The sequence below is a fragment of the Somniosus microcephalus genome, chromosome 10, assembly GCF_052327205.1.
Source record: "Somniosus microcephalus isolate GS21.2 chromosome 10, FLI_Smic_1.0, whole genome shotgun sequence".
Lineage (NCBI taxonomy): Eukaryota > Metazoa > Chordata > Chondrichthyes > Squaliformes > Somniosidae > Somniosus > Somniosus microcephalus.
Genome location: NC_140996.1, coordinates 202,578,435 through 202,603,994, shown reverse-complemented (window position 1 = coordinate 202,603,994; position 25,560 = coordinate 202,578,435). Strand labels below are relative to the sequence as shown.

The following is a 25,560-nucleotide window of genomic DNA, read 5'->3' as shown; positions in this document are numbered from 1 at the left end:
GGTAAAGAAGTTTCTTCTGAATTCCTTATTGGATTTATCAGTGACTATCTTATATTTATGACCTCTAGTTATGCCCCCTAGTTTTGGACACCCCCACAAGTGGAAACATCTTCTCTACATCTACGCTCTCAAAATCTTTCATAATTCTCTTTTCTAGAGGAAAGAGGCACAACCTATTCAGTCTTTCCTGATAGATATAACCTCTCAGTTCTGGTATCAGAATTGGTTAAAGAGTAGCCTGTCACGAACTGGTGGACTTCCTTTCACAGTTCCCAGTTCAGTCATTCCCACAGTGAGGGTCATGGGGAAGCTAAACCGGGTACAAATTCTTGCATGAGTCAGTTTCACTGTAATACAGTAATCAGCTTAAAAAACCACGCACAAAAAACAAGCCTGTTCAATACATGCAGTGACTGCTGCTCATTAATGTCTACTGTAGACTTTGAAAGATGACCCTCTGTCTTTGCAAACTACCAGCCCATCTCCAACCTCCCTTTCCTCTCCAAAGGGCTTGAACGTGTTGTCGCTTTCCAAATCCATGCCCATCTTTCTCGCAAGTCCATGTTTGATTTCCTCCAATTAGGTTTCTGTCCCCGCCACAGTACTGAAGCAGTCCTTACCAAAGTCATTCTATGTGACTGTGGTAAGCCATCCCTCCTCATCCTTCTTAGACCTATCTGCAGCCTTCAACACAGTTGACCACACCATCCTCCTCCAATGCCTCTCCTCTGTCGTCCAGCTGGGTGGAACTGTCTTTGCCTGATTCCATTCTTATCTATCGAATCGTAGCCAGAGAATCACCTGCAATGGGTTCTCTTCCCAGTCCCGCAACAGTACCTCTGGAGTCCCCCAAGGATCTATCCTTAGTTCCTATTTCTCATCTACATGCTGCCCCTCGGCGATATCCAAAAACACGCCAGGTTCCACATGTACACTGACGACATTCAGCTCTACCTCATCACCACCTCTCTCGACCCTTTCACTGTCTCTGATTTGTGACATTGCTTGTCCGACACCCAGTATTGGATAAGCAGAAATTTCCTCCAACTAAATATCGGGAAGATTGAAGCCATTGTCTTTGGTCCCAGCAACAAACTCCATTCCCTGTCCATCGTTTCCATCCCTGGCCGCTGTCTGAAGCTGAGCCAAACTGTTCTCCAAGACTGCCTATTTCCACCTACATAACATCGTCCAACTCCGCCCTTGCCTCAGCTCATCTGCTCCTGAAACCCTCATCCATGCCTTTGTTACCTCTAGACTGGACTATTCCAACTCTCTCCTGGCTGGCCGGCCTCCCATCTTCCACCCTACAAAAACTTGAGCTCACCCAAAACTCTGTTGCCCGTATCTTACCTCCCATTCACCCGCCCTGTGCTTGCTGACCTACCAGTCCGGCAACGCCTCAATTTTAAAATTCCCATCCATGTTTTCAAATGTCTCCATGGCTCGCCCCTCCCCATCTCTGTAACCTCCTCCAGCCCTACAACCATTCGAGATCTCTGCGCTCCTCCAATTCTGGCATCTTGCGCATCCCTGATTTTAATCGCTCCACCGCTGGCGGCAGTGCTTTCAGCTGCTTTGGCCCTAAGCTCTGGAATTTCTTCTCTAAACCTCTTCACTTCTCCACCTCTCTCTCCTCCTTTAAGACGCTCCTTAAAACCTACCTCTTTGACCAAGCTTTTGGTCATCTGTCCTGATATCTCCTTCTGTGGCTTGATGTCAAATATTGATTCATAACGCTCTTGTGAAGCGCCTTGGGACATCGTGTTATGTCAAAGGCGCTATATAAATGCAAGTTGATGTTCTTGTTGCACTGTAGACTTCAAAAGATAACCATGTTTCGACCCATTTCTTTCATTGTTTCTGCCACCTGCCCCATGTGCCACTTCGACAACCAAGAGAAGTGGGTACATGAGCTGCTTTTGTCATGCCCCTGCCGCTAACTCTCAAGCCAGCTGTGCGAGGAAGTGTCAGAGAGTGGCAAAGGTAAACGGGGCCTCTGTTTCTTTCCTCTGCTCACTTTTGAGAAAGCTCCCGCCCACCCAGCTCAAGGAGCTCAGGATGGCAGCTGAGCTGATCACACGTTCAACGTCACCCAAGGCATGCCCACAATGTCATCCACCTCATTCCAGCTAAACAAACACACGGATACCTGTATGAGCGTTCGGAGGGACTCCACGTACGACTGTTCCGCGTCCAGCAGGGTCATCATCACATGTTTTCTCATATCCTGCATGAGGGGAGAAAGGAAACACCATGAGGAACGGCATCACTGAACAGCAAAGCAAGACAGTAGCAATTACTCTGGCTTCACTTCATTTTGCCATTGTTACCCTCTTTTCTTTTCATTCTTTAAGTACGGTTTACTTTTTCTTTAATTCCCTCCCCATCTCTCCTGTGTGGTGGCTCACGCCTTGATATAGGGTTCCATGGGGACTATCTGCCCTCCAGTACTTGGTCCAAGTGGCCATTCTACGTGGGTAACGCAGGCTATTTGACTGTAGGGGCATCACAGCCAAGCATGATCCTATACCAGTCACACAAAATGCTCTTTTCAACAGGGGTTACTGGATAGCAATCAGGAATAGGAAACTTGTCTGATTACTCAATGCAAAGGCTAATTTTTGGCTTCTATTGCTGCTTAGGTTGAGATCCTCCAACTCAGACAGACTGGGGATCGAACCTGGAACATGCCTCATCTCTATGGCTCAGTACCACAACTGGCAGCGAATTTGCCAACCGCGACACTGGAAGAAACCCCGATCCCTCATCTTAATCGAACAGTAAATTGAAATCTGTGTGCAATAAGAGAAACATGGATGTGAAAATGAACTTTTGTGATCTGCTTGGTCATAACCTATGAGCCTACACAAGGGTGTGTTGTTTCATCTAACTCCAGTCAAACACAAACCTGATCCCACCATAGATTCCATCTGCACCATATTGTTTCCTGATCAATCCCATTATATGGAATTATACTAATCCTGGAGAACAGCCAGAAATAATCTACACCAATTTGCTGCCATATGCTCTCTGGAGTTTAGAAGAATGAGAGGGGATCTCATTGAAACATATAGGATTCTGAGGGGGATTGACAGGGTAGATGCTGGGAGGTTGCTTCCCCCTGGCTGGAGTGTCCAGAACTAGGGGGCATAGGCTCTGGATAAGGGGTAGGCCATTTAAGACGGAGATGAGGAGGAATTTCTTCACTCAGAGGGTTGTGAATCTTTGGCATTCTCTACCCCAGAGGGCTGTAGATGCTCAGTTGTTGAGTATATTCAAGGCTGAGTTAGATAGATTTTTGGACTCTGGGGGAATCAAGGGACATGGGGATCATGCAGAAAAGTGGAGTTGAGGTCGAAAATCAGCCATGATCTTATTGAATGGCGGAGCAGGCTCGAGGGGTCGTATGGCCTACTCCTGCTCTTAATTCTTATGTTCTTATATTGCCCAACCAAGGATTGTCCAACTAGCAGTTTTAACTGTTTCACTTTGAACTCTAACCAATTGTTTGGTTTTCATTTTCAAGTGTATTTGCAGTACCCACATAAGATGCAGTAATGTCCTCATGCACAGACATTATCCTGTACACCTGTGCTTACCAATGCGACTAGTTTTTCAAGATTGCTTCACAAGACAATACAGCCCCCACTTAAAGCTGATACATTTTGCCTTATCCTCAATTAGTCCAACTGAATCCAAGCTCAGTTCTGGCTGAAAATGTGTCTTTGGCTCCACAAGGTAGAGTTTCTCAGGGGCCAAGCTTCTCTACAGCTCACAGATAGAGCTGCCCAATGGTGAAGCTAAGACAGCAGCGCAACACTCCAGTCCCACGTCAATGTGGCCGACCCTCAACGCCCTCAGGGCAACTAGGGAATGGCAATAAATGCAGCCATGCCAGTGTCGGCCACATCCTGAGAACAAATAATAACAATCTGTGCAGAGAAAGGACAGGCTACCACCGAAACATAAGAAACAGGAGCAGGAATAGGCCACTTGGCCCCTCGAGCCTGCTCCGCCATTCAATAAGATCATGGCTGATCTTGGGCTCAAAGCCACTTCCCTGCCCACTCCCCACCTTGAAACCATTCCAACTGCTTCCAAAGTGATAGCCTTTCTAGAGACACCATGGCACCTACATGGCTCCAGCAAGGGTTTGCTTCCATGGAATGCAGGAACTATTGAGGATTTCAGTGTTCAGAATACTGAATACTCAATGCCATCAGTTAAACTCACAATCCATTTAAACATCTTCCTGAAAAGCTGTTTGTGTTTTTTTTTTAATTGAAGTAAAATGATGAAATGCATGCCGATTGTTCCAGGATCATGCCAGTAATTCCCAAACAGCCCCAGACGGTTGCCAGAGAGTTGACATGGTAAACCATTAGAATGGGATTTGAAAACTCACCTGAAACCAGAGCAGGTGCTCGAACCTTCCAACAACCCCTGAGCCAGTTGTTATTCTATGTCTAATATGCAAAACGATTATGAATTAAATGAACTGCTAGTATTTTTTTCCTTTTTGGGGTTGGAATCCTTCATTGCACTGTCAGCACCAATTGACAGGAAGGCAAATGAGACAGCCTTTGGGATAAAATCAATCTGAGGAAGACACCTTGCGACAGAAACATAGAAGATAGGAGCAGGAGTAGGCCATTCGGCCCCTCGAGCCTGCTCCGCCAGGGGAACATCTGATGGGAACATCACGCAGAATGTCGCTGGGAAAGGCACTGTGCTGTATATGTCGAAACCAATCAACAATTTGATTCAACCTCAAAAATTAAATAATGAACAATTCATCTTGCAGCTGTCTCTAATACCAAACAAACCACCCGACATAACAGCATGCCTGAACAATGAAGGCTCACCCACCCTTTCATACATCAGTCTCCATTAACCTCCAGTGCACTGATCTGGGCAGAAATTGTGTATGCTGGTTATTTTGGGAGACGTACTGTAAATGCTCCGTACATCAGAGATAAGTACTGTGACTATGACTATGGGCTGAGTATTGCAAATGTTAACTACTCCAGGAATCAGCACTGTCAACATTTGGTATAATAGGCTATGTATTGAAAATATTAAGGATTAAATATTCTGAATGTTGAGTACTCTGGGATGAGAGAATATTACTTCTCCGGAGACAACAAGTTGCATTTCGCTCCCCTGCCCGCACCCCCCCTCCCAGATTCTATTTTCACAAACTTTTTTGCATGTGTCAACTGGGTCAGAGTGAAGAAAAAGGCTGCCAACTGGACTGGAATTGGACACCAGGAATAGGCCACAAATTCATTCTAAAAGGATGCTCATGGCGGATGTCATTAACTCCACATCCATTTGGGACGAGGTATATATTTTTAAAAAACACGTGTGTCAACAACTCTACAATAATTGAGCACAGGCAATACAATTTATGAAATGGGTGACATACATCAGGAATGGCTGAAAAATATAATCTGAACAAGCTGGGTCTCATTTGGAGCACTTCCTGTTTTGCTGTATCGAGCATCTAGTGCAGCAACTTGCTGACGTTACAATAAACAAAGTCCCAGCTCCAAATATTTGAATAATGATTTTAATAACTAACACAATATACAGTTACAAAAGTAATCAACTGGCAGAACCAATTGGTCCCTCTTTAAATGAGGGCCATGGAAATCCTGATCCAGGATTACAGTATCGTGGCAAATGGGTTTTGTGTTTATCAGTATTTAACTGCTGACCGAGAAACTTAAGCCTCGTTGAACAGATTAGGAGTTCAGGCTACAAGGCTGGATTTGAAATCTGTTTTATTAACCCTTTTGCAGCTTTCCAAATTATGTAGCAGTTTTATTTTACAGATGTTTTGTTCACATTAATTTCTATAACTGAGTCAGTTCAGGCTATTATTGTAAAGTGCAACAGTCCCAAATTGATGGCTTACTGGGAAAGATGCACTGCCTAATGTGTAACTGGGACAGTACAGACTGAGGAGCTCCATAGTTCAATGGTCAGCTGTGCTAACTTAGCTGATGCCAACTAGAGTGGCAGTAGAGACATTTGACCTCAGTGTCCTTGCCCTAAGTTGGGGCAAAATCAGCTGGGGCTGTCATTACTAGCTGCTGCCCTGTGACCCTCCCCCCTACTGGAAGTGTGCAGGTTAAGTGAGGGCAGCATCAGATTTGGCTGTGATTTCCACCCCCCCCCCCCAAAAAAAGGTCACATTTGCACTCATATATGAACGATAGAATTTAAGTGAGGTATCAGAGGGTGGCTGGTACTAGAGGGTGGCTGGTACTAGAGGCTGGTTGGTACCAGAGGGTGGTTGGTGCTAGAGGCTGGTTGGCACCAAAGGGCGGTTGGTACCACAGGGTTACACATGAGGTAGTGCATTTTTCCCAGTAAGCCAGAGCAAAGGATGACCAAAGGATGACCAAAAAAATTGATAAAAAGGGAAAAAATAGAATGAGAGAAAACTAGCAAGAAATATAAAAATAGATTGTAAGAGCTTCTACAAGTATGTAAAAAGAAAGAGAATAGCAAAAGTAAACATTGGTCCCTTAGAGGCTGAGACAGGAGAAATTATTATGGGGAATAAGGAAATGGCAGAAACGTTAAACAAATATTTTGTATCGGTCTTCACGGTAGAAGACACAAAAAGCATACCAAAAATGGTGGGGAACCAAGGGTCTAATGAGGGTGGGGAGCTTAACATAATTAATATAAGTAGAGAAATAGTACGAGAGACACTAATGGGACTAAAAGCCAACAAATCCCCTGGACCTGACAGCCTACATCCTAGGGTTCTAAAAGAGGTGGCTGAAGAGGTAGTGGATGCATTGGTTTTCATCTTCAAAAATTCCCTAGATTCTAGAATGGTCGCAGCGGATTGGAAGGTCGCAAATGTAACACCGCTATTCAAGAAAGGAAGGAGAGAAAAAACAGGGAATTACAGGCCAGTTAGCCTGACATCAGTTGTTGGGAAAATGCTGGAATCCATGTTAAGGAAGTGATATCAGGGCACTTAGAAAATGATAACATGATTAGGTAGTGTCAACATGGTTTTATGAAAGGGAAATTGGGTTTGACAAATTTATTAGAGTTTTTTGAGGATGTAACTAGTAGGGTAGATAAAGGGGAACCAGAGGATGTAGTATGTATGGATTTCCAAAAGACATTCGATAAGGTGCCACATAAAAAGTTATTACACAAGATAAGGGCTCGTGGGGTTGGGGGTAATTTAGTAGCATGGATAGAGGATTAGTTAACAGACAGAAAACAGAGAGTAGGGATAAATGGGTTGGCAGGCTGTAACTAGTGGGGTACCGCAAAGATCAGTGCTGGGGCCTCAGCTATTTACAATCTATATTAATGACCTAGATGAAGGGATCGAGTGTCATGTATCCAAGTTTGCTGATGATACAAAGCTAGGTGGGACAGTAAGCTGTGAGGAGAACACAAAGAGTCTGTAAAGGGGTATAGATAGACTAAGTGAGTGGGCAGTAAAGTGGCAGATGGAGTATAATATAGAGGAATGTGAGGTCATTCACTTTGGTAGGAAGAATAGAAAAACAGAATATTTTTTAAATGGTGAGAAACTTTTAAATGTTGGTGTTCAGAGAGATTTGGGTGTCCTCATGCAAGAAACAGAGGAAAATTAGCATGCAGGTACAAGTAATAAGGAAGACAAATGGTATGTTGGCCTTTATTGCAAGGGGGTTGGAGTATAAGAGTAATAAGGAAGTCTTGCTACAATAGTACAGGGCCTTGGTGAGACCACACCTGGAGTACTGTGCACAGTTCTGGTCTCCTTATCTAAGGAAGGATATACTTGCCTTGGAGGCGGTGCAACGAAGGTTCACTAGATTGATTCCTGGGATGAGAGAGCTGTCCTATGATGAGAGATTGTGTAGAATGGGCCTATACTCTCTGGAGTTTAGAAGAATGAGAGGGGATCTCATTGAAACATACAAGATTCTGAAGGGGATTGACAGGGTAGATGCTGAGAGGTTGTTTCCCCTGGCTGGAGTGTCTAGAACTAGGAGGATAAGGGGTAGGCCATTTAAGACCGAGATGAGGAATTTCTTCACTCAGAGGGTTGTGAATCTTTGGAATTCTCTGCCCCAGAGGGCTGTGGATGCTGAGTCTTTGACTATATTCAAGGCTGAGATAGATAGATTTTTGGACTCTAGGGGAATCAAGGGATATGGGGATCGGGCGGGAAAGTGGAGTTGAGGTCGATGATCAGCCATGATCTTATTGAATGGCGGAGCATGCTCGAGGGGCCGTATGGCCTACTCCTGCATCTATTTCTTATGTTATGTACCAGAGGCTGGTTGGCACCAGAGGCTGGTTGGCACCGGAGGCTGGTTGGTACCGGAGGCTGGTTGGCACCGGAGGCTGGTTGGTACCGGAGGCTGGTTGGCACCGGAGGCTGGTTGGCACCGGAGGCTGGTTGGCACCGGAGGCTGGTTGGTACCAGAGGCTGGTTGGCACCAGAGGCTGGTTGGCACCAGAGGGTGACGAACACCAGAGGAACCATATTCCAGTATGAGTCAGTGCAATGGAGGAAAGGAAAGTGGCCAATACGGAGCCTTGGACATTTTTGATTTACAGTATATAAACATCCTCTGAAGAGTTTTACTGTATGCCCGACACCCTGCCCTTGGCATGGTATCTACTTGGCGTCCTTGTTTTCAAATCCCTCCATGGCCTTGCCCCTTGCTATCTCTGTAATCTTCTTCGGCCCCACTACCCTCCGAGATATCTGCGCTCCTCTAATTCTGCCCTCTTGAGCATCCTTGATTATAATCGTTCAACCTTTGGTGGCCGTGCCTTCTGTTGCCTAGGCCCTAAGCTCTGGAATTCCCTGCCTAAACATGTCGGCCTCACTACCTCTTTTTCCACCTTTAAGACGCTGTTTAAAACCTACTTCTTTGACCAAGCTTTTGGTCACCTGCCCTAATTTATCCTTATGTGGATCAGTGTCAAATTTTTTGCCTTAAAATACACCTGTGCAGCGCCTTGGGACGTTTTACTACATTAAAGGTGCTATATAAATACAAGTTGTTGTTGTTGTAATGCCTCTGCTCTCTCTTCCCTAGATTCTTTTAAAAAGCGCGGATGTAATCCATCCGGACCAGGGGTTTTATCCTCTTTGAATTTGATTAGTTTATTTAATATACCTCTTTTATTTTAAATGCAGTTATCTCATTAATAATCTCATCATCTGATGTCATGTCCACCAGGTAAATGCTGAATATAAGTATTTAATATTTCTGCCATCTCTCTATCGCTGCCTGTGGTATTATCCTGTCCATCCCTTAGTGGTCCTATTCCCATCCTGACCTTCCTTTTTTTATTCATGTGCCTGTAAAATATTTCACTATTTTGTTTTATGTTCCTTGATAATTTAATTTCATAGTTCCTCTTTGACCAATTTTTTTTGACTTCTCTCCTAATCTCTCCATGTTCTCCCTTAACATGCTCTCTCCCCTGCTGTCCATGTAATTAATGTATGCCTCTTTCCTTACCCTCAATTTTTCCTTTATGGCTTTATTCATCCATGGTGTCTCATTAGTGTTTAGCTTGATCTTGTTTTTTAGCGGAATATATTTTTCTTGGACTCTGTTGAACACCATTTTAAATGTTTCCCATTGCTGTTCTACGTCACTGTTTGCCAATAATGTTGTCCATTTTATTTTCCCAAGTTCTATTCTCAGCCCCTCAAAATCAGCTTTTCTCCAATCTATTAACCTGGTCTTCGTCATACTTATGTCCTTTTCAATTATTATCTTAAAGCATAATATATTATGGTCACTATTGCCTAGATGTTCCCTACTTTTACTTCTCTTATCTGCTCTGGTTCACTCCCCATTACTAGATCCAATAGTGAATCCTCCCTTGTTGGGCTTTTTATATTTTGGGTTAGAAAGGAGTCCTGTACACATTGTAGGAACTCCATTCCCTTATCTCCTTTACCTACCTCTTCTGTCCAATTAATATCGAGGTAGTTGAAATCCCCCATGATTATTATTCTATGTTTTTTACTCATTTCCCTAATTTGTTTGCATATTTCTTCCTCCATCTCCCTTCCACTGTTAAGTGGTCCGTAGACTAGCACTACTGGTGTGATTGATGCTTTATTAACTTTTACCTCTATCATTTTTGAAAACATTTTTGAATCGCACCATCTTTGGGCTGATTTGGCCTCGGGCTCCAGCTCTCAGAGTAGCAGGGTGCTGCATCAAGTTCTACCGCCTCTATTGCACCGTTACTGGCATGGGCACCTGTCACGATTATTAAATGACCCTGTTCCCAGGATTTGGGATCAAGTCAGCAGCAGACAGAAGTGGTTGGGGGTGGGGAGGGAGGGGAAGAGTTAAAATTGAGGCCAAAGAGTCTAAATAAAAGATGTTTCAAAAGAAAAAGTGGCTCAGTAAAGAAGTAGCAAATGATCAACTGAAAAGAAGAAGGTGCCTAGTTTAATTCATAGAGAAGTTACCCGATAAGGTGAATTGACCCAGTTATGAACTGATGGAATATGTTGGAGTATCAGGGGCGCACGGTCAATTATCATTAAATAGGCAATCTCTTCAGCAATATGGTGAGCAGATATCAACAGAGGGCAATGGAGGGGTAAAATCAAACAGAGTTGTCTTCAGGCTGGTCTTCTTCACTTCCTGGCAGCCAACACTGGCTGAAAACTGACAAGTCATTTCCACCATTCAGCCCCCTCTTCCTCCCCCCACTCCCGCTCCCAAGCCAGTTGCGATATGTGCCTTGGGGGAAACCAGAGATACAGGGGGTGACAATGGAGAGATGTGATACTATCAAATATAAATAATAGGAAAGGGATGACTTAGTTTACCGATAATGAATAATCCAGCTGAGAAACAGGTTCAGCCAATAATTGGGTCTGAGCTGAGCATGTTAATGAACCTCCTACTGTTGACCTTCCTGCCCTGTCAATCATCTCCCAGCAGAGAGTTTTAGAGTGGCATTAATCAAAGTCTTCAAGAAGGTTATATGCCTTTCCTCTCTGTTGGGAGTGTGATTCATGCATAGTTACCAACTGTCTGCTTTTTACACAGATAATGCTGCGGTCAGTTTTCTCAGGTGCACACCAGCCAAACCAGCGATCCTTCGAGGGATCACTGGAGGCTGCCACCCAAAGGGTAAGTGAAAAGTGGCTGTGCTTCCTCCCGGCTCCACAGTAAAAGTGCAGGCTGCTGATGGCCATCGACAGCCCCCTCCAGATTGTCCTGTCCTCGCCCCCGCCCCACCACCCTGGACCCACCATAGGCCCTCTGCCAGCACACTAGCTGGACGATTTTCTCTTCCCGCCGCCCCCCCCCCCCTCCACCCCCATGACTTCTAGGGCTGCAACTAGCACCCACACTTTGCTGGCAACAAGGAGGACGGCGGACCAAATTGCAGCGGTCCCCACCCCTGGTCTCTTTAGGCACGTGCAGCATGCGCTTTACCCAGATCACGGCCCCCTTCAGACGTGATCCAACTTCTGGGCGTTTTAAAAATTCGTTTATGGGATGTGGGCGCCGCTGGCCCATCCCTAATTGCCCTTGAGAAGGTGGTGGTGAGCCACCTTCTTGAACCGCTGCAGTCCGTGTGGTGATGGTACTCCCACAGTGCTGTATGGGAGGGAGTTCCAGGATTTTGACCCAGCGACGATGAAGGATCGGCGATATACTTCTAAGTCAGGATGGTGTGTGACTTGGAGGGGAACTTGGAAGTGGTGGTGTTCCCATGTGCCTGCTGCCCTTGTCCTTCTAGGTGAAAGAGGTCGCGTGTTTGGGAGGTGCTGTTGAAGAAGCCTTGGCGAGTTGCTGCAGTGCATCTTGTAGATGGTACACACTGCAGCCACGGTACGCCGGTGGTGGAGGGAGTGAATGTTTAAGGTGGTAGATGGGATGCCAATCAAGCGGGCTGCTTTGTCCTGGATGGTGTCGAGCTTCTTGAGTGTTGTTGGAGCTGCACTCATCCAGGCAAGTGGAGACTATTCCATCACACTCCTGACTTGTGCCTTGTAGATGGTGGAATGCCTTTGGGGAGTCAGGAGGTGAAACACTCACCGCAGAATACCTAGCCTCTGACCTGTTCTTGTTGCCACAGTATTTATGTGGCTGGTCCAGTTAAGTTACTGGTCAATGGTGACCCCCCAGGATGTTGATGGTGGGGGATTCGGCGATGGTAATGAATGTCAAGGGGCGGTGGTTAGACTCTCGTTTGTTAGAGATAGTCATTATCTGGTTGTCCATAAGTCTCATATTTTATAATGCTCATTAAAGTTTGAAAATCACAGAAACCATTTCTCAAACAGAGGACAGAGGCAATAGGGGTGTCACAATTGGCTAAGCCCTGCTGAGTTAGATGGGGAAACTCGATCAAGATTTCTGCACCATCCCTGAACCTTGCTAGAAGTGACTGTATAATGACGTTAACTGGGCTTGAGCATGTGCAGTCAAATAGCCTGTTGACACACTGTCAACAAATAATAGCCACTTGGACAAGGTATCAGAGAGTGTCCTGTACCTTTGGAAATAGTTAATACCTTCAGGAGAGGGGACAGAAGGAGAAAATCAGCTGAAAGAAAAGATAAAGAGCCAGCTACTGTCTCCTAGACAGTTTTGTTTGCAGGTTATCTGTACCTTAAACTGAGGCCCTGTCTGCCCTCTCAGGTGGACGTAAAAGATCCCACGGCACTATTTCAAAGAAGAGCAGGAGAGTTTTCCCTGGTGTCCTGGCTAATATTATCCCTTAACCAACATCACTAAAACAGATTATCTGGTCATTATCACGTTGCTGTTTGTGGGAGCTTGCTGTGCGCAAACTGGCTGTCGCATTTCCTACATTACAACAGTGACTACACTTCAAATGTACTTCATTGGCTGTAAAGCGCTTTGGGACACCCTGAGGTCGTGAAAGGTGCTATATAAATACAAGCTCTTTATTCCTTTCATTGTTGTGTACTTAAAAGGAATGGTCTTATCTGATTTGTTGACCAGCAGGTGGTCCACCTGTAACGCGAATTCTCACTAACGAATTTATCTTGCCCTAAATCTCAAACAATGTTGGAAAATCACTGAAATTCCGAATTTTACAACAAGCGGTGGAACCGTAAATCCAAGGGTCTAATCCAAGCTTAAGTCAAGCAACAGTTACGCAACTAACACCTGAGGCCACACCTGGCGCTATGATTTCATGTAAACCTAGATTTTACACACATCTTTCCTCAGCTTAACTTATATTTTAACAACCACAGCACGGTTAGTTTAAACATCTAACACCCTGACTCACTCGCACTATAAATATTGGAGAATAAAACAGAATAAAATTGTCAGATTGAGAAAGTAACTTAAACAAGAAGACCATTCCTGGTGCTCAACAGTATGACCCTGTGCCAGCACCCCTTAAATATATTTACATAACATTTAACAGAGCTGTAAATTCAAATCACCCCCATAATATGCTATCAAATGCACTGCTGTTGTGGTCGTACCAGCCCATAACTTCAAATTTAAAATGAAAGTATATTCCACTTAATAACTTTACAAGTGTTATGAAGGGAGGTAGCTGTACAATTAGCAGTGATTCTCAGTCACCCCTTGTTATCCTGTTTCATGCTGTAGAGCGAGGTTTACCAAGCCTTCTGGACTGCCCTGGAGTCTCCAGCAGTTAAAGACTAATCTCCAGGGCAGTGCTGCAAGCAACCCAGGAGAAAAATCATAGAACAATAACAAAAATGTTTTTTTCAAAAATATTCTTTGAACACTTTTGTTTGCTAGTGATAAAAATATTGGACATGGGGAAACAAGGGGCTGGATTTTGTCAGCCCCGAGGAGGCGGGTATGGAGGCGGGACTGCCGGTAACTTTGCAGAATTTGGGGGCGGGTGGCAAACCCACCCCCATCCTGGCTCCGTGCCCTTTTGCCAGGAGGCGGGAAGCTGTCCTGCTCCGGGTCCCGTCTCCTCAAGGTGGGAAAGGGATTAAAGCCTATTAACTGCCTGTTAACAGGTAGTTAACAGGCAGAAAATGGGAAGGTAAAATGGGAATAATCGTAAGTGCAGGCTTCCCGACCTCGGGGAACCCTGCCAGGGTGGACGAGATGAGTAGGGGTTCTGCGGGGGCCGGAGGGGTCTGAAAGTGCAATGTAGAGGTGAGTGATGGGTGCAAGTATGGAGTGGTAAGTATGTAAGGTGAGTGTAAAGTGTTAGAAAGGAATGGTCTTATCTGATTTGTTGACCGGCAGCCTTCAGCCACTGAGAAGCCAGAGTCCCGACATCTCCACTGTAGATTTCACAGACTGGCTGTTGGATCCTCTGAACCAGCAGCCAGGTGAATTCTGCAAAGTTGAAAGGTTTGATGAGTCCTGAACAGAAGGACTCATCAAACGGCACAGAATGCCATTGTTTGACAACTTCACAGAGCTGTCAAATGCTGACATTTCTTCTTTCAAAAAATCTTGACAGATGGAACATTATACATTGACGTGCTCTGTCAATGACTTCCCCCTAATTGGCCTGCTGAGCCCGCTGGGCGGGCTTAACAAGGTCAATCAGGGAGAAACCCCTCTGGTTGGCCAGAAACTGATGGAGGCGGGATTGAAAGCTGGCAAGCAGCAGTCCTGCTTCCAAAAGCTTCCCATTGACAAAATCCAGCCCAAGCTGTTTATTGAGTCAAAAATCATCCAATCGGGAAATGAAGAGTCTATTTGCTCTCTGATTGGCGTGGAAAGGTAGTGCACCGCGATTATGGACATGTCTGGTGACCAATGGCAGGAATGTGCGGGGGTGGGGCGGTTCGAGGCAGAAGGCCATGTGATGACACCTCCAGGAATATGTCCAACCCGAGTTGGCAACCCTAAGTAGAGCTGATGGTTAGAGGCAGGTATTTTGTTTAGAACTCCTGTTGTGACCGAATGAACTCCATTCCAGTGATGTCATGATTGGGGTAGGGGATTTGGGTTGCATGTATTTACGACGTGCGAATGTGTTGTGATGCAACAGTAGGGGGATATTTTACACAAAATGTCTGCTCCCTCACTGCCTCTAATGAGCACGTTCATAGCAGAAGACAAGGGTGAACATAAGACCGTAAGAAATAGGAGCAGGAGTAGGCCATACGGCCCCTCGAGCCTGCTCCGACATTTAATAAGATCATGGCTGATCTTCGACCTCAACTCCACTTTCCTGCACTATCCCCATATCTCTTGATTCCCTCAGAGTCCAAAAATCTATCGATCTCTGTCTTGAATATACTCAACAACTGAGCATCTACAGCCCTCTGGGGTAGAGAATTCCAAATATTCACAGCCCTCCGAGTGAAGAAATTTCTCTTCATCTCAGTCCTAAATGGCCCACCCCTTATCCTGAGACTGTGCCCCCTAGTTCTAGATTCTCCAGCCAGGGGAAACAGCCTCTCAGATCTACCCTGTCAAGCCCCTTCAGAATCTTGTATGTTTCAATGAGATCACCTCTCATTCTTCTCAACTCCAGAGAGTCTAGGCCCATTCTACTCAATCTCTCCTCATAGGACAGCCCTCTCATCCCAGGAATCAATCTAGTGAACCTTTTTTGCACTCCCTCTGAGGCAAGTATATCCTTCCTTATGTACGGAGACCAAAACTGTGCACAGTACTCCAGGTGTGGTCTCACCAAAGCCCTGTACAATTGCAGCAAGACTTCCTTACTCTTGTACTCCAATCCCCGTTGCAATAAAGGCCAACATACCATTTGCCTTCCTAATTGCTTGCTGAAACAGAGACACCTGTAAATATACAAATACCTCACCTAATAACATTTAGGATTGTGATAGGAGCAATTCAGTGGACTATCGTCACTGTTAATCTCTGAAATGGCCTAACAAGCCACTCAGTTACACCAAACCGCTGCGACAACATCAGCACCGCAAACTCGAGGAACAGCACCTCATCTTCCGATTAGGCACTTTACAGCCTTCCGGACAAAATATCGAGTTCAATAACTTCAGATCATAACCTCGGCCCTTATTATATTTTTATATTTTTTATCCACACTTTTGCTTTGTGACTTTTCCTTTTTTCTCTCTCTCTCCCACATGGCAGCTGTCTCTCACTCTGCCGACGCATTTCACACTTCATCTAGAGCCATTGTTTGTTTCTTTACCTGTCCTATTACTATCTCATCTCACCTTGAATATCTCTTAATGTCTCTTCTTTCATCCCCTCCCCTGTTATGTATTGTGTGTTCTATTGTGTGTTCTCCTCCCACCTGTGGTGGCGCTGTCACAGGAGATAAATGGTTGGGTGTTCTCTGTTAAGTTTAGCTCTCTTTGTTCGGAACTTTCCAGAACTTCCTTTCCTTCCAATAAAGTAGGTAGAAAGGTACCGACACAACATCCCCCATTTCCCAGCCCCCAAACTGCCTTTTGTCTCATTTCCTGCCTTTTCTCTCAGTTCTGTAGAAGGGTTTCGACCCGAAACTTTGGCTCTATTTCTCTCTCCACGGATGCTGCCTGGCCTGCTGAGTTTTTCCAGCGTTTTCTGTTGTTATTTCGGATTTCCAGCATCCGCAATATTTTGCTATCGTATCAGCACTGTTAGTAGCTTCACCACACGGACTGCAACGGTTCAAGAAGGCAGCTCACCACCACCTTCTACAGGGCAACTAGGGATGAGCAACAAATGCCAGCGATGTCCACATCCCGTGAACGAATAAAAAAAAAAAAAATCCATATTTATTCGAGGGTTCGAGTACAGGAACAAGGATGTCTTGCTGCAGTTGTACAGGGCCTTGATGAGACCACATCTTGAGTATTGTGTGCAGTTTTGGTCGCCTTACCTGAGGAAGGATGTTATTGCCATGGAGGGAGTGCAGCGAAGATTCACCAGACTGATACCTGGGATGGCAGGAATGACATATGAGGAGAGATTGGGTTGATTAGGCTTATATTCGCTAGAGTTTAGAATAATGAGAGGGGATCTCATTGAAACTTATAAAATTCTAACAGGACTAGACAGACTAGATGCAGGTTGTTCCCAATGGCCGGGGTTCCAGGGCCAGGGGTCACAGTCTAAGGATAAGGGGTAAGCCATTTGGGACAGAGATGAGGAGGAATTTCTTCACCCAGAGAGTGGTGAACCTGTGGAATTCTCTACCACAGAAGGCAGTGGAGGCCAATTCATTAAATATATTCAAGAAGGCGTTAGATATATTTCTTAAGGCTAAAGGGATCAAGGGATATGGGGGGAAAGCAGGGACAGGGTACTGAATTTGGATGATCAGCCATGATCTCATTGAATGGCGGAGCAGGCTCGAGGGGCCGAATGGCCTACTCCTGCTCCTATCTTCTATGTTTCTATATTTCAAGATGGCAGAGAAAAGGTGAAAGCTGCTTCACATAAAGGCAGTGGAGATGCAAAAGCATCCCCATCTTTATAGTATCTTCAATCAAAGTCAAGTTGAAAGAATAAAGTTTAATTGAGTTTTACTGTATTTCATAGCATGCTGTAGTATAATCAGAACAGCAATCAATAGCAAACTGTTGAATTCATAATTTCATGAACGAGACCTCCATACCTCTTAAGTTGTTTGTGGGATAAGCTCAACAATCACTGAATACCTTCTGAACAACAGCTGCCAACATGACTTTGTGTGCATTTCTAACAATGAACAAGGTAATGCAGAATTGGAGAATGTCAAACCCACGCAATAGTTCCCAATTCACAATATTCTCAATGGGAACCAGAAAGGTGTAATTATTTCTGATTATTAGCATGTCGAAGTCCTCCTGCTATCTCCAGTGGGTTCAGCAAGGATTGACAAACTTTAATTTTAATTCATGATCACTCGAGGGTTGACTGGCAAATTAATCACTAGTCACAGCATGAAAGCTGATTCTCTGAATAGCACAGATGCCTTTAAGGGGAAGCTAGATAAGTACATGAGGGAGAAAGGAATAGATGGATATGCAGGTTCAGTTAAGTTTTTCTTCATATTTGTGGCCGTTTCTTGATTCTTGGCTGTGTAATCGGGGCTTTCTGCACTTGTTGCTAAGCAACAGGCACGCTTGGTGGTTCTTGCAGCTGTTGCTAAGCAACAGGGAAGCTTTGTTTTTGTTGCTGTGTACGGAGCTCTCGTACCTTTCAACTATAACTCTGTTATCCGGACTTTTTGATAAACCGGCACCACGCCGGTCCCGTCGGTGGCGGATAAAAAAGAGTTTCCTGTATTGGCACAAGCTGCAGATCGTCTGGTTCATGTACTGACGACAGAGGAGAAGCTCAGACCCGGCCACAACAGACACATGCACAGTGGTAATTCTTCACATTCACTCCCACTGCCCCCAAAAAAACCATCGCAGAAACGGTATGCTGCAAAATTTCTGGCGCTGACCATATTCTGAGGGAAAGTCCAAAAAATGTGCCGAACCAGTTTAGCAAAGCATTTTTTTGGTGACCACCGTCTTTTTTAATTAACAGGTGAAAATGTCAGCGCGCGCACCTATCAAATAAACCCTGCTTTATTCGGTGTCTGGTGCTGTGGTTTAGTGTCTGGCAGATGTGGGGAAAATTAACATTTTTTTGAATAAGGGTTGGGTTTGTACCTGGGCTGTCTCATTTTGCGAATTTGCAGTCTCCACTGAAATGACGGGGAATATGGAAGGAGGGAAAAATCGGAAAGGGCCAACTTGGACCTCTAGGTCTGGCTACACTTGTAGGTGTCAGGCGCGGCTCAGTGGTGGCACTCTCGCCTCTGAGTCAGAAGGTTGTGGGTTCAAGTCCCACTCCAGAGACCTGAGCGCATAATACAGGCTGACACTTCAGTGCAGTACTGAGGGAGTGCTGCACTGTTGGGGGTGCAGTTTTTCAGATGAGACGTTAAACCGAGGTCCCGTCTGCTCTCTCTTTTACAGTTCCCAGGCGTAAAGGACAGGAAGCGGGGATGGTGTCTCGTTTCATTGGGTTTCTGCCTCCTTTACATTGCCCTGGGATTTCCAGAACCTTCCCACATTAGGTATAGCACCAGAGCAGATGTGGAAATGAGGCAGGAAAGAGCATTTTCCGCCCTTGTGCTGTAACTTTTTTTTGGGAGCGACAGAAGGGTGTCCATTTTCAGGGGCACCCAAAGAAGCTGGCATTAGGCCTAGTACCTGGGACCCCCTTAGTCGGAGGGCCCGAGGCGATTTGGTAGCAAGGCAATGAAGGACGGAGAAGACAGATGCTACCTCCAGACCTGGAGGCCATCTGAAAGATCCTGAGCCAAGTCCCACAAACGATGAGGGATGCACCTCGCCTGACTTCCTGCCCCTGTTTTCCAGAGTAAGATCCTACCAGGGAGTAGGCTTGGCTATGCCAGTGGTGCGACCAGACCAAGGCAAAATTACACGACCCACCAAATTCAGGCACTCTGGAGCCTGGGCACGCACTTTGGGTGTGCTGTGCCTGTTCAGGGTCATGCCAAAGGGGGTGGGAGAAACATTGGGGCCCATCTCTTTTGATGGTGTGCACCACTGTCACTAGCTCTAACTCTTTGGGGGAAAAATTCAGTTGTTTGCGCCTCCCGTTAGCGCCTTAAGAGGGCGCCAATTGGGGCGCAAAGCAACTAGAGGCCAGGCACGGCGATGTTTGCGCCGCTCGCAAAATTAACTAGACATTTTGCGGCGGCGCTAAACACTACCGCCACGATCTCCTGCGCCGGCAGATTATGACGTCAGTCGAGTGCGCAACGCCCCGTTAGTGCCCGGGACCGGATATTGAGTGGCGCCCCCTGCCTTACCGCCTGCCGCTAGCAATGACAGGTTGAGGGGAGCGTTATGCTGTCAGAAAGGGACTGGGGGAGCACTATCTAAAGGCGACCGCTTCCTGCCTTTTTTTGTCGGTGGCATTTTTGCACCACGCATTCTGAGAGAGAGAGAGAGAGAGAGAGAGAGAGAGAGACTTCTGGAGAGATTCAACGCTGTGTGAAGGAGTTTTGAGTACTGAGCAGCACTTTGCAGGTTCATTTTGATTTGCCCTTCCTTGCTTTGCCCGCGCTCTGCGGTAGCGCCTCGCTCCTCGGCCTTTGCGCCTTAAGACAGGTGTGAAGCGCCTGATTTAGCGCTCCAATCACCTCCAGGGGCGATAAAAAGCTAAGTTTGCTGTCGGAGGCGGTAATTAGCGCCAGGCGCTAAACTTTGCGCACGGCCGATAATGGCGCCCCAAACGGGGCGATACTGAATTTTTCCCCCTTTGACTTTTCTGCATTGCTGCCAACAAGCAGCAAAGTAAATGGATGCACGATAATATTGCACACCAGTGTAAGATCGAACTAGATCTCGGAGGGCTTGATGGACCATTAACTCTCCAATTCAACATCCTTATAAGGATGACAGATGTTCAAGCTGCACCTCTTGTCAATATAATAAAAAAATAAAGGTTAATTCAATATTGATGTTCCGTCAGTAGCAGAATTATAAGTACTGTTTTATATTATATTTACAAAACACCTCGGGGCAGTGCATCATCAAAACAATTCGCCAAGAATAGCCTACGTGCAATTATGTTTTATGAGTGTAAAATAATTAATTTCAAAAACTCACCAAACTCACGTGCCTCCCCAGTTAGGCCACTGCCTTATTAGGCTTCCTGAGGCTGGAGATGAAAGGGTGGAGTCTGGAACCCCTAGAGTCGCACTCCACTGGCACAAGTGCAATGGAGCAAGACTCCCATCAGCCCGTGCTATATACTGCAGGCCCTGTTCCTAATTGCAGTGGCATTTACATGCTTGAAGGGACCACAGGCACCTGCAAGGTAACATTCGCGCCACAGAAGTGCCAGGCAATGACTATCTCCAACAAGCGAGAGTCTAACCACCTCCCCATGATATTCAACAGCATTACCATCGCCGAATCCCCCACCATCAACATCCTGGGGATCACCATTGACCAGAAACTTAACTGGACCAGCCACATAAATACTGCGGCAACAAGGGCAGGTCAGAGGCTAGGTATTCTGCAACGAGTGTCTCACCTCCTGACTCCCCAAAGCCTTTCCACCATCTACAAGGCACAAGTCAGGAGTGTGATGGAATACTCTCCACTTGCCTGGATGAGTGCAGCTCCAACAACACTCAAGAAGCTCGACACCATCCAAGAGAAAGCAGCCTGCTTGATTGGCACCCCATCCAACACCTTAAACATTCACTCCCTCCACCACCGGCGTACCGTGGCTGCAGTGTGTACCATCCACAAGATGCACTGCAGCAACTCGCCAAGGCTTCTTCGGCAGCACCTCCCAAACCCGCGACCTCTTCCACCTAGAAGGACAAGGGCAGCGGGCGCATGGGAACACCACCACCTCCAAGTTCCCCTCCAAGTCACACACCATCCTGACTTAGTATATCACCGATCCTTCATTGTCGCTGGGTCAAAATCCTGGAATTCCCTCCCTAACAGCACTGTGGGAGTACCTTCACCACACGGACTGCAGCGGTTCAAGAAGGCAGCTCACCACCACCTTCTCAAGGACAACTAGGGACGGGCAATAAATGCTGGCCTTGCCAGCGGCACCCAGATTCCACAAACGAATAAAAAAGGGAACTTAAAACCTGCCCTAGTAGAGCAGAGTGGCCTACCACCACTCTGCCTGAGGTGCACTGAGACCCATCTGGACCAACATAAAAATGGCTGCGCAAGTCTTCAGGTACAATGGGAGCTGTTCTGCCTGCAGACAAAAGGTAACTGAAACCCCCTCAAGGATCAATTACCGAAAGGTTTGGAGCCTTTCAAATAAGCCTCAACAGAACCCACACCAACACTCAGCTGGCGACAGTTCCGCTGGAGCATTATAGGGCGGAATGGCATCATTCCCGGAAACTCCACAGACAGAGCCCCTTGACGCGTGGGTAGGGGGCAGAATACAAACAGGTGGTGGGATTCCTGAAGTGGTGTTCGCTTGCTTAGTTGTGATTCCCTCATCTCTTGGTCTCACTGAAAATGTGGTGTATTGTAATTCAATTTTTAAAAATAAATGTTAAAAAATATATGTACACACAGGGCTGTGATTAGCCCATGAAGTCTCCAGGGAAGATTTTTCTTTTCCTGGAACAATCCTTTAACGTGCCAACCGTTGTTCCATTTGATTCCTTGAATTTAGTACTGCTAAAAATAGCACATGGGTGTCTAACTGGGTTCCCACACTTAACCGTGCTTTACGGGGGAGGGAATTGTTGTCCGTGGTCAGGGGTCAAAATACTGGAGATATGCAGATGGGTAAATATTTTGGATCTTTGTACGACCAGGAAATGCTTGTTCAGGACTTTCCTTCGAGGAATTAAATAGACTGGTAGAATCCAGGGCAGGATAGACTGTAAATGGTCCGAGGAAGAAGTGAGTTCACTGTGTTTTTATTTCGTTCCACAATTCCTTATGTACCGGGTGCTCCGGTTTCCTCCCACAGTCCAAAGATGTGCAGGTTAGGTTGATTGGCTATGATAAATTGACCCTTAGTGTTAGGGGGATTAAATACGTGGGGTTACAGGGATAGGGTGGGATATGTGTCGGTGCAGGCACGATGGGCCGAAATGGCCTCTATCTGCACTGTGGGTCTTCTGTGATTCTGAATATTATGCAGGGTTAGGGCTTTATTTTAAGGATTTTTTTTTTTACTTTTACAGAAGCAACAGATGTTGTGCCGACTGTCTTTAATCCCAGCAGGGATAGTAGGGAATTACTGCATTTCCATATTATGTCCCACATTACAATTTCCATCTGCCCAGTTAGCTACTGGACGATCCGGTTTTTAAGTAGGCTGTCCCGAAATTTTAAAAATATGTAAATCAGACGCGGCAGGGGTGGTGGGAGATTTCTGCGTGCCCGTATGTATTTTTCTTGGGTTGGGGCTCATTACGTATGCACGGTACAGGATTCCCGCCAACAAGCGGGATCTGCCAGTGCAAAGATAGAGGGCTAGATTTTCAGTATAGACAGTTTTGGGGCGCTAACCTTAGCGCCCGCCCGAAGTTAGCGCCCGCCCCAAAGTAGCGCCCCGTTGCCGGAAATTCAGTGGCTTCGCCCTAAGAGGTTGGTGGAGCGCTAAAAGAGGCGTTCCACTACTATCTTTAGGCGCTAAGCCGGCGGTGCAGAGCGCAACACCCGAGCTCGGGCGCAGCGCACGGCAGACACTCTGGTGCCAGTGAGCTCTTAAAGGGGAAGGGTGCATGTGTTTTTTTCAAAGGCAGAGTCTGGGGGGGGGGGAAACAGGAGGAGGAGGAGGAGGAGGTGGTGGTGGTGGTGGTGGTGGCCGGAAACATAAATACACCGTTCACAACAACAACACATGCAGACTGCCTTTTATAGTGCAGGAGGAGTGCCCTTTAATTTGCGCTCCCCAGGGTGTGTTGCGTTCCATTTTACAAACGCTCTGGACGCCAGCCGCACAATGGGGCGGTCCGACTGAAGTTTGGATTCGGGGCGGCCAAAGGGCGTTGCACGAGGATGTGACGTCATTTTCTGCTCGCGCATCCGGGCGGCCGCTAAACTTTGCGCCGGCGCTAACGGGCAACTTAATTTGGGGCGGGGCGCAAACTGCGCTGCGCCCGGGCGCTACACGCATAGCGCCCGAAAATCACTTCTCTTAAGGCGCTAACTGCTGGCGCAAGCAACTGAAAATCTAGCCCAGAGACTCTTGGCTTCCCCACTGCAGCATCAGAAGATCTAGCGAGTGACCATTGGGCAGAAATGCACCACAGGTTACAATGGGATGTCCCCACGAGATATCTGCGTTCCTCTAATTCTGCCCTCTTGAGCAGCCCTGATTATAGTCGCTCAACCATTGGTGGCCGTGCCTTTTGTTGCCTAGGCCCTAAGCTCTGGAATTCCTGGCCTAAATCTCTCCACTTCTCCACCTTTCTTTCCTCCTTTAAAGCGCTCCTTAAAACCTACCTCTTTGACCAAGCTTTTGGTCACCTGCCCTAATTTATCCTTATGTGGCTCAGTGTCAAATTTGTTGTCTTAAAATACTCCTGTGCAGCGCCTTGGGATGCTTTACTACGTTATAAATACAAGTTGTTGTTGTTGTTGTTGTTGTCCCACTGAAAGTCTTGCCCAAGACCGGTGCCTACAGCAGCTAAGTGTCAGGGGTTGACCGGAGGGAGAGAAGGTCATGACCAGGCCCACTCTTTCCATCAAGGCATCTCAGGGCCATTACCACCACCTCCCCTGGCCCAATGCCAGCTTTCCCATGATGGTTCTAGGTCGTGGCGGTAACACAGGCAGACACAAGGAAAACCCATCAGGGACCCCAAGAGGTCCAAATTTTAAAACAGAACTCCAATTTTGCCACTTATTTTAGTGTCTTGCGATACAAAAAAATTTAGTTGTAAAGATATTACTACGGTTTAATGATCTTCTTCACCAGCAATGCAAACATCTAAAACTAAGCCATGATCTGCTGCTCTTTCTCTCACCCTCTCCCAGTGTCTGACAAATAATGGCAACACTAACTGAATTTACTTTTAAGGTCTGCTTACTTCATTACACATGCGCAGTAGAAACTACCATGGCCTGCTTAAAGCTACTGCGAGGTTAGCTGACTGAAATATCCCTCAAGAATGGGAGCAGGTTATTTCTTAGTCCTTAGAGAGTTTCAGACACTCCATATTGACCAGGCACAGTGAAATCTCTATGGGAACAGTCAACGTGAAGTTTTCCCGCGATAATTCGTTTTAAGTAGTAAAGGTACCCTGAAGTAAGAAATACATCAATGTATCCGCTGTACAGATTTTAAAACTGCCATGGCAGCATAGTCAAGGCCCTCACTGTTGTATCATTTGATGGTGGACAGATCATCAGATTTAACTATAACTTTGATGCATTTAGTTTTTCTACTGTTCACTCTTATCAACTGGCAGATTTACAGCTGGTTGATTAAAATGACTAAACAGGATGTGTACAGAGAAAGAAATGAGGACATGCAACCACAGCGCACCGTCTCCACAAACCACACTCTCGTTCCAAGTTAAAATCAGTGCTATTACACGTGAGCCGCTGAGAAATCTGAGTCCTTATATAATAGCAATTTCTCCTTTCTCCCGACTACTATCCAGTGACGGAGAAACGGAGGGAAAACAATTTAAAAAATCATTGGATCAACTATTTACACAAAGTCAATGCAGTGACAGATTTTTACTTCTGTTACTGATTTTATCCAATGCCAAGGAAAGAAACAGCAGCTTAAATTAACAGGTCCACGTACACCCTACACCATCAGTCAATAATGATTCCTCAGAGTCAAATCAACGACCTGGCTTTAACCCTGGCCGCTCAGTGAGAACATTGCGGGCGGGAGTCACCCACTGCGTTCCACCTCCGCCATTTTAACGCGGGGGTTTTTGGGAGCGTCGAAGCGCAGGCAGCGACCTCGTAGATATTTAAATGTCAGGGTCTGATATCGTAATTCCGAGCCTGGCGCTATTTTATTTATGAAATGCGCAAATCGCGTTCAGTCCTGGAGCCGCTAGCGAAAGCTGGCGGCAATCAGGATGGGGGCCTGGCTAAGCTCTTTTCAAAATTATTTTGAAGGTTTCCTTGTGAGCCAGGAGAAG

At 46.1% G+C, this 25,560-nt stretch overlaps 1 protein-coding gene across 1 annotated transcript in view; it reads right to left on the bottom strand.

The window, feature by feature from the left end:
* arhgef17 (Rho guanine nucleotide exchange factor (GEF) 17) overlaps positions 1 to 25,560 on the bottom strand; it is a 504,936-nt gene that overhangs the window by 227,429 nt on the left and 251,947 nt on the right. Inside the window, exon 2 of the mRNA XM_085999453.1 lies at positions 2,153 to 2,230. Within this exon, the coding sequence (XP_085855579.1) occupies positions 2,153 to 2,230 (78 nt within the window). The remainder of the gene's footprint in view (positions 1 to 2,152; positions 2,231 to 25,560) is intronic.